The 9300-nt window shown below is 55.0% G+C and overlaps 1 protein-coding gene across 3 annotated transcripts in view; it reads right to left on the reverse strand.

Moving 5' to 3' along the window:
- Nucleotides 1–2293: 2293 nt before the first annotated feature.
- Inpp5e (inositol polyphosphate-5-phosphatase E) overlaps nt 2294–9300 on the reverse strand; it is an 11859-nt gene continuing 4852 nt past the window's right edge. Inside the window, exons 2-10 of one of the 3 annotated variants that reach the window (XM_029567724.1) lie at nt 7190–7313; nt 6590–6687; nt 5741–5865; nt 5199–5348; nt 4771–4878; nt 4093–4254; nt 3781–3896; nt 3072–3208; nt 2294–2583 (exon numbers count right to left, since the gene is read on the reverse strand). In XM_029567724.1, the coding sequence (XP_029423584.1) occupies nt 2451–2583; nt 3072–3208; nt 3781–3896; nt 4093–4254; nt 4771–4878; nt 5199–5348; nt 5741–5865; nt 6590–6687; nt 7190–7313 (1153 nt within the window). In that variant the 3' untranslated portion in view covers nt 2294–2450. The remainder of the gene's footprint in view (nt 2584–3071; nt 3209–3780; nt 3897–4092; nt 4255–4770; nt 4879–5198; nt 5349–5740; nt 5866–6589; nt 6688–7189; nt 7314–9300) is intronic. The other 2 variants (XM_008841960.3, XM_008841961.3) reach the window with 2 other exon arrangements.

A 9300-nucleotide genomic window follows, 5' to 3' on the forward strand; every position in this document is an offset into this window, starting at 1 on the left:
GAGGACAGAAGAGGCTGTCGGATCCCCTGGAACTGGAGTTATAGACAGTTCTTAGCTGCCATGTGGGTGCTGGGATTCAAACCCGGGTCTTCTGCAGAACAACCAGTGTTCTTACCTGCTGAGCCATCACTCCAGCCCAGGACATCAGAACTTGTACAGCTCACTTATCCTCGAAGGGGTTGCCTGCTGCAGGCTGGTGGAAGCCAGTCCACTGGGGCTGAAGGTTGCACACATGGAGTGGCACCCTTCGGTACAGCAGGGCATGGAGAAGACACCTGTCACGAGTCTAGCTCCTCCAAGTTTGATGGAGTACATGGCAAAATCCTCAACTGCTAAGCCATCTCAGATCATTCTAGAAACTGCTAACTACACATCAGCATCTTTAGTTCCCAGCTGTGCCTGCCAGGCCTTGTGCTCAGGCCTCTGCCCTGTGTACCTTTGGTCAGGAGAACCTGTAACACTTTGCCTTCCTAGACCCAGGGACTTCCTCCTCCAACCTTGGGCCTGTGCATCCCTCCCCAGCCTTCCCTATTCGAGTCTCTGGTGACCAGATAGTGCCTGCTGTAGCAGGACTGTTTGACAAAGGACAGGCCACTTGTGTTTGGGAGATAGCAATATTTGTGTGTTCTTGACACAACGCTTGTGTAAGTCCAGGCTGTCCTATTTTCTGGCCTGGAGTACTGAGCTTACAAGAGTGAGTCATCACAGTTAGCTGTGTTTCACAACTGCTCACAACACCCAGGTTCTCTGGTTTCCAACTGAAATGCCCTGTCTAAAATGCAATGGCTGGTATGAAAGTTACCACTGCACTTTGCCCACCCCCTTAGCCTCCACCTCCCCAACATGCTCTTGATGTCAGGTCACCTGGGGATGTCCCAGGCACCTCGGTCTCTTCCACAAGGAATCATCAGACCTTGCTCAAGCCAGGAGTAGCAGGCAGTGGAGGGGGCTAAGGCAAGAGGATCATGTGCTCTAGGGCAACCTGGACTACACAGCAAGACCCTGTCGGGGGGGCAAGGTATTTCAAGCTTCATTACCACAAAACTTTCCAATCGAAAAATTTCAGTTCACCAATTTGACATTTCTGGCACTTTCCATATCTGAGTTGTTTATTGATGCCGACTTGGCTGTGCTGATGGTCCTCCACTCTAGAAGCTGATGCTGACAGTTTTACCTGTTTGTTGGACTGGCTCGTTTCATCACAGTTAACTGGAGTCCAAAGTCATCACCTCTCTCTGTTCCAGCTGTCGTTGCCTCTGCCTGTGAGCAGGCGCACCCAGCAGGAGCTGAGACGGGACTGGTCAGCAGTCCACAGCTGACACCAAACTTGCTGCTTTTGACTTCTACTGTCTTTAAACTCACCCTGAGGACCAGGGGTGTGTGCAGACAGCTTCTTCTAAGGTTCAGTCTTTGGCCAGAAAGAGCTTATGATTGACTATGCATTTATTTAAAAATATAAATATGGAAAAATAAATAATTTATAAGACTAGAGTGGTGCCCCTAGGTTTCCGTACATTCAAGGCTGTTTTTCTCAGAGCAGTGATGGGTCCTAAGTCCTCTAAGCCAAACCCAGGTGAGGCAGAGCTGCCCGGCCACGCTACTCTGAGGCTGGTAGCACTAAAGCAAATGGTCTGAAATCCCTAAAATTGTTTCACATGGCTGGGCTTGGCCTGTGGAGGGGAAAGGAGAGGTCCTTACTCAACTGGGGGGTTGGGAACATGATATCAGGGTGTAGAACTGAGGCCTGCCAAGATGGTGGCTGGGCACATCCTGGAAGTGGCTGGCTTTGGCCTCTGATGTCTACTAGGCCTCAGGCAGGTTCCAGGGCCATGGGGCACCTAAGGCTCCCGAGGATGAGGATGCCTGACCCCTCCCCAGATACCTGTGAGTGGCACCCAGAGGAGAAGGGGCTGCTGGGAGAATGCAGACCTAGAACCTGGGTCCTACCATGGGACTGTGAATTAAGAGTCAAAAGGGGCTGCAGTGCTCCTGGGCAGGAATCTGGGGACTGCCTGCAGGATGCGGGGCTGTGGGGACAAGCCTGGCTGTGTCTGCAGCTCCTGCGGGAGGTGTGAGGGTGCTACATTAGTGTCTGTGCTCTCCACTCTGAGAGAAGCCCTGCCATGTGTCCACAGGGACCTGTCAGGAATAGGACAGGCTTCCCCTGAGCATAAGTGGCTTCCTTCCTGGGACACCAGTGAGCCTGGCCTGGTCACAGCCCACAGTTGTCCCAACGGCGGGGGGGGGGGGGGGGGGGGGGGGGGGGGGGGGGGGGGGGGGGGGGACAGGGGGGGGGGGGGGGGTAGGAGGGGCTGCGTGGTGGGAGAGCGAGAGGGCTCCTAGCTGTGGTTCATCAAGACCCCAACATGGCAAGAGGCACCAACAAGCACACCTGTCTCTTTCCAGTGACTGGTCCCCGAGTTTCAGTGGCCAGTCCTTGTCCGGCAACTTCAAGAAACACTGCACACGGCACTGGAGCTCTGGTTCTTTAGCACTTGCTGTTTTTGAATTTCTTTTGAAATCCGCCTTTTAATTCCTATCAAGTATAGCTCTCGGTCAAACTTGCCAGCAGCTAGGGGGATGCTGTGGAGGGAAAGACATGTTCCAGGACTTGGCTGCCACCTCCCTCGGCCACACGCCTGCTGAGCACATCCATGAAGGACGGGCAGCTGCCTGAAGGTTAGCGTTCATCCCCCAAAGCTGCCCCAGCCCAAACCCTGGTACCTTGCCTCTGCATCCCACTTGGGCCTACCTGCTCCAGAAGGAGCCCACCCATCTTGGGGAACAGCCTGAGGTTGCACAGCAAGCTACTTCTCCATGAAACCCCAAAGATTAGCAACCTGAAGACCGCGGGCACCTGAGGACCACTAGGCTCCAGTGACTGCGACTTCAACCTAGGTGCTGCTGGTACCCGTCTGGTGTGTCACAGCAGGAGACAATGGCATGCACCTCCACACCTAAGCCTGTCCCCCCATCAGAAAGGTCCCCTATCTGAGAAGTGCTAAGCCCCTCAGCCCCAGCCAGCTCTGAGGAGCAAGACATCAAGATGTGAGCAGGGCCATGAGACTTACTTGTCCCGTCCAGGTCTCACTCTCACACGGAACAGCCCATATACCGGGCGGTGGTCAGACGTCTTGAGCCCGGGGCAGGAGGAATACTTGATGGGACAGATGTCACCCTTGTGGCGACTTTTGTACAAGATTCGGTCCTTCGAAAGAAAGGCAAAGCAGGAGCAGAGATGGTAAGCCACTGTGCTGCAAGCATCTGTGTGGCAGGGCGTGACTTGCAGCCCTGCTGTGGTTGTACTTCAGCTAGGGCCTACTTGACCCTTTACTGTTGGGCATCTAGAGGCCTGTGTTGGGGTGCCTGCTCCCACCCAGCCCTCTGGGAGCAGTGGGGATCTAGCTGCCTTTTCTCTATGGCTGCCCCAGGGTCCCACCAGGTGCCACAGTGTACCCAGAGGGAGCCCAGGCCTGGGAGGAAAGCCAGGCGGGAGTGCAGGTGCCTCCCACTAGTTCCCTCCTGCCTGATTACATGGACCCAGGTATGCCCAGCCCTGTAGCTCTCAGAGGCACAGTCCTCCACCAACCGGAGAAGCATGCATTCCCTGGCCTCAGGCTGGAGCTCAGTTTTAAGTTGAGTCTGGCTGGCTGACTGCTGTATGCTGGACAACTGCAGTGCCAGCCCCACACCAACATTCGAAATGAGCTATGGTTGACAGGAAGTTCTACCTGCCTGGAAGTGCATGGGGGCATCAGGGGCCAGGTTGAGGTAACATACTGTGTAGGAGGGTGTCCTCTGCTTGGAGGTGCTGTCATAGGTGTCCTTCCCAATGTCAAACTTATAGGACGGGAGGAAGTGGATTTCAGGCTCCTCGAAGCCTCTGAAGATGGACCCTGCAGCACAGGTGATTCAGAGAGAGCAGGCTGCACCCCAGGTACCCAACCCCAGGTTGAGAGAGCCGGCTGCACCCCAGGTACCCGACCCCAGGAACAGAGAGAGCAGGCTGCACCCTAGGCTGCACCCCAGGTACCCGACCCCAGGAACAGAGAGAGCCGGCTGCACCCAAGGTGCTGCTCCCCAGCCACCCACCTTTCTTCATCTCCCTGGTGAGCTGGTCATGCTGCAGGAGTGCCAGCACGTCCACTTCCGGGTCTTGCTTCAGGAGGGCCTCCACAGCCACTCGCCCACCACTTAGGCGAAAGTTGAAGTCCCCAAACCAGAACACCTCATCGAACCGGGTAGTGACATCTCCTGGGCACACACGGGAGAATACAGTGCTGTTGGTCTCCCCTCCCCTGCTATGGCCCACAGACAAGTGGATGGGCTCCAGGCCAAGTGATAGACTCTCGTTCCTCTGAGCCAGCTGTGATTCTGTGGTTGAAACAGTTCCCTAGGAAGGGGCGGGTGGGAGCAGCAGGGGCAGACAGCTACAGAGGATCTGGGGGGCACCTGAATGGTCCAGGTGCAAAGAACAGCCTTGACGCACAGTGAGCTCGTCATTCTGTGAGCTCACTGCCCAGAGAGGGGCAGAGAGTGGTTAGCAGTGAGGACTCAGGGCTAGCAGACACACAGGGATGGCCCCAGGCAAGCAACTGGACCTCATGGGCTCCCGTCGGTCCAGCTGTTAACGTAGTGGCTATTTCGGTGGCGAGTGACCCTGCACTTTTCTGATACTGATTCTCAAAGCCCTACAGGGTTTCTGCTAAGTGATCCAGAGAACAGAAACTGCTGTGTGTGCTGGGGTGCCCTATGCTGCTGCGTCCTCACCTGCACTGGAGCGGTAGGGGTTGGTGTCTGGCACGTTCCGGGGCAGGGCTAGGGCTTGGATGGTTCTGCTATAGTCCAGCAACCGCTCAGCCACCTTCCCATCTCCAGCTGTGAGGATAGAAACAGATAGGGAGGTGGTCTGTGTACGCTTGAGCTTCTGTGTAGAGCCCACCCTGCTCCTCAGATGTGTCCTGACCACCGCTCAGTTGTTGGCCGTGAGGCTCTGGGCTGGTCTGCCTCAGAGGACTGCAGGCTGACGGCAGCAACTGTCCTGAGCTTTAAGGCAGAGCCCACCATGCACGAAGCAACCACAGCTTGACTGCAGCCCAGAGTGTCTAGCACTCTGCCTGGACAGAGGGCCCGAGCAGAGAGGAAGCCGCTCCCAAGCCAGTGTCAGGACTACACAACTCTGGCTCTGAGGCACTTACAGGTGAAGTGAGACGTGATGAACAGGAAGGAGGTGCCGAAAAAGGTGAAGCTTACACCCAGAGCCCCCTTGGTCTTGATTTGAGACACGATGCGTGTGGTTACCGTGGAATACTCGACTTCTGTAGGGCAGGGAACAGGGCTCAGTGCACCTGGATAGACATGTCTGCACTGGGTACACCTGTGTGAATTTCCAAACGTGGGGACCCCAAAAACTGGATCCCAGAAACAAAGTGCACTTTTTTGTGAAGTCACAGGCTGCTATGACGGAGCCCATGTGTGGATGAGGTCCTGTATACATAAGCACCCAGAGCCATGGGAGGAACAGGCACAGGAACAAGAAGCTCTGGCAAGGGCTGCCAAGATGGCGTAGCTGCTGGGGGCACCTGCTGCCAAGCCTGTCGACTTGAATTTGGTCTCCAGATGGTGGAAGGAGATAACTGACTCTTGCAGATTGTCTCTGACCTCCATGAACACACTAGCACACACATGCACGCGCACACACACACAAAGTTGAGAGACAGAAGGGGCTGGTGGCTCCTACCTGAGCAGAACCAGATGAGGTCCCTGCGGATGAACAGGGACATGTACAGCACCCCGTGGGCTGCTGAGGACAGCAGCACATACTGGGGGCCCAGCGTCTCCTGCAGGCGTGTCTCCCACTCCCGCCTGTGGGGTGGAGGCAGGTTAGATGGGGGTATGGGGGCCTGTCAGCCTCTGCAAGAGCACTTGTGGGAACACCATGACTTGGCCTTATCTTGCACTGAGAATGACAACCAGGAAAATGGCATCCTATCCACAGGTACGGCCCTTCGGGTGGGTCACAGGCCCAAGTCCTTACTCTAATGGCATGTGCACAACATGAGTGCATAATGGCTCCTGTCTCACATGAGTTCTCTGGCTACGAGTTGGCAGAGATCTGGAGGCTTGCACTGGTGGGCCTTTCTCGACTCAGGAGCCCCGGAAACCAGTTCCCTTCCCCAAGCACAAAAGGCAGGTTCCTGCTGTTCTTCACACAGAGCAAGGCCCCCCATAAGATGAAGTTAGGAGCCCATGCCCCGGCATCCACTCCTAGGGAAAGTGGTCGATGCCACAGGATGTGGCTTTGTCCTCCAGGAGTCAGTACAGAGCCCTCAGGAGGCGGAGTGGTCTCAGGAGAACCCAGGCTCCCTCAGATGAACTGTTTACAAAACTAACTACCACTGGTCTTAAGCCCCTCGGGTCTCCATCTTTAAAGGAGCTGTGCTCATTTCGGCATTGAGGCTGTCTGTCAGCCCACACAGCTTCAGGCCCACATGGGGCTTCAGGTCCCTAGCTCCAGGCTCACAGGCCTGTCTCTGTGGACTGTCCACATGGGACAGAGGAGACTCCAATGGCCTGAATGGTGCCTTACCTGTCAGAGCACCCCTCCTGAACTCCAATGACATACAGGTCCTGGGTATAATCAGCCTCAGTGGGCAGCAGAAACTCATCCAGGGTTGGTGGGAGCTCCTGTAGTAACAAGCCAGAAGACTGTCAGTCAGGGCCAGCAGGCTCCTCTCAGACCTGGGAGCAGGAGCTCATGGGCAAGGCCCTGCTCTGAACCTGGAGCTGGTCACAGAGCAACTTTTCAAAAAGTGCTGTGTACGGTTGTGGGCTTGCTCGCTCAGGGGCCTTGATACATCAGATGCCTTAGTTCCTCTCTCTGAACCCAAACTGTTCAACTGTCACCTCCCATCCTGGGGCCTATCTTTACCTGGTGGCCTAGCCCATGCTACATGGTCCCAGGTCTGGTCTGACCATCCTCCAGGGTGCACACCCTGTCCTTCAGGCACAGATGCCCAAGGCTTATGCCCAAACCTAGTCATTTCAGGGAGTCTCACAGCCAGAGACGCAGCCTGCTTGCCCATCCTTATGCCCATGCTGTGGTCAGTGGGCTCTGCTCAGGGTCACTTGAAGTGGGTCCCCACGGACACAGCCTAGCCACCCCTCACCTCATTGTAACCCTTCTCACCTTCTGGCCCTGCATGTTCCAGGTAGCCACAAAGAGCGCCATGTTCCGGTCTGGGAAGTACCTGGTCAGTTCGTCTGCCCCTAACAGGGCCCCACTGGCCAGGAGACTCCCCTCCAGATAGCTCCTACAAAGGGAAGAGGCAGAGTGAGCACCCAGCTTGTGATCCTGAAAGCCCGGGAGCTCCCTCACTCAGGATGGGTGCTTGCAGGGGCCTCAGTCCTGGAGGCCATGAGGCCACAGCAGGGATGACCCCCAGGATGTCAGAGTGTCACCCCTGGAGCTGGGACTTCCTGAGGAGACTGTAGCCATCTGCACGATACCTGTGTGGTGCCCACTGTCCGTTTTAAGTCCGTCTCCAGATTTCAGTGGAATGACAGTACACCTGTCAAGCTGAGGTACAGTCCCAACACTGTGATGAATTCCTGAGCTGCCTGGGACACGTGCACTATGTGTCACAGACGCTGGCCAACCATCCATGCAGAGACACTGGACATGTGCACCCTGTGGGTGACCATGCCTTTGTCACAGCATTCAGCAATACCACCATTGTGCAGAAGCCAGAGGAATCATGGGAGAAGATATGGGTATAGAAAACTTGTTTACACAGGCAATATCTGAATTTCACATGATTTTCATGCACTGAGAAATACCAGATCTGGGTTTGCTGCCTGTATGCAAACAGGCTAAGGACACACTTGTGGCTACTTTTCAAGATGCTGTTTCAATGGAAGAGAGACTGCCGCTCAGGGTGGGTCCCTGCCTCTTCCCCCTCCTCACAAGAAAGGGGCTGTCATCAGCTGGGTAGTTGTGCCCAGTTCTCTGTTCATTTCTCTTTGCCACACTGGCTGTGTCATTAAAAGCCTCTGTCCATTCCACTGCTGTGTGTAGGAAGCTCTGTATTTTGAGAGCCCTCCTTCCAGAACTGTGGCAACCCAGGCTTCCTCAGCCTGGCTCTGGACCCAGTACTAAGGCTCCTGACTGGGGGAAGCCCCCACTTTGTGTTTGGTCACTTTCCCTCCTGTGTTTCTAAGCCTACAGCAGGCTGCTCACTCCTCCCTAACCCACACTCTGGCTATCTGGGAAACCGTATCATCCCTCCAGTAGAAGTCTGCTCCCGCTCCTTCAAGGGCGCCACGTCTCTTGCACATGTTCAGTGATGGAATTAGATTCCTTCACCTGTCTAGCCAGACCCTTGAAGGGTTACTAGGTCTACCTGTGAGGACCACAGAGATACCAGGATGGAGAAGCAGGCTCAGAATTCACAGGCCTGATCCTCCCATCAAGACGCCATCTTCATCCCCACTGTTCCTGTGGCTTCAGGGCCTGAAGTGGCCGTGGGAGCCACTCATCTTCTGGAACCTCCGACACACTCTTTAGAACATCCCTTCCTGTCTCTCCTCCATGCACCGACTGTTTCTTCCAAGTTCATTTCTCTCTGGTCCTGATGGTCCTCCTGTTTTTTGTTTTGTTTTGATTAAGGGTCTCTCTATAGCCCCAGCTGGCCTGGAACTCACTATGTAGACCAGGCTGGCCTTAAACTCTCAGGTATCTGACAGCTTCTGCCTCCCAAGTGCTGGGATTAAAGGCGTGTGCACCCCCATGCCTGGCACCTCCTAGGTCTTCCTGAACAGAACTGGCCACTGTACAGATGTGTAGCTATGTCGTGGTAACAAAGGACAGCTCGAGTACCAGACAACTGGGTGCTGCTGCGACTCAGGCACCTCCCTCCTTATGACTCCAGGCTGCTCTTGTCAGCCGTCACCCCGGCTGCTTTCCTCCTAGCATAGGGCTGAGCTTGGCCGTAGTGCCCACACTTGGCTATGCATCCACTTACTTCCATTAGGTTACCCTTTGCCAGGACTCAAGAAGGGACAGGGATGCATGACATCATTCCAATATCATCTGATACAAACCCTAAATGTTTCTGAATTTTAATTAAATTTTTTATTATTTTTATTTTACGTATATGCGTGTATTGCCTGCGTGTAGGTACGTGCACCCACATCGTGCAATGTCCGAGGAGGACAGAAAGAGGCTGTCGGATCCCCTGGAACTGGAGTTACAGACAGTTGTTAGCTGCCATGTGGGTGCTGGGATTTGAACCCGGGTCT

This window comes from Nannospalax galili, unplaced genomic scaffold, assembly GCF_000622305.1.
Source record: "Nannospalax galili isolate Female #2095 unplaced genomic scaffold, S.galili_v1.0 scaffold1421, whole genome shotgun sequence".
In the NCBI taxonomy this organism is placed as follows: Eukaryota; Metazoa; Chordata; class Mammalia; order Rodentia; family Spalacidae; genus Nannospalax; species Nannospalax galili.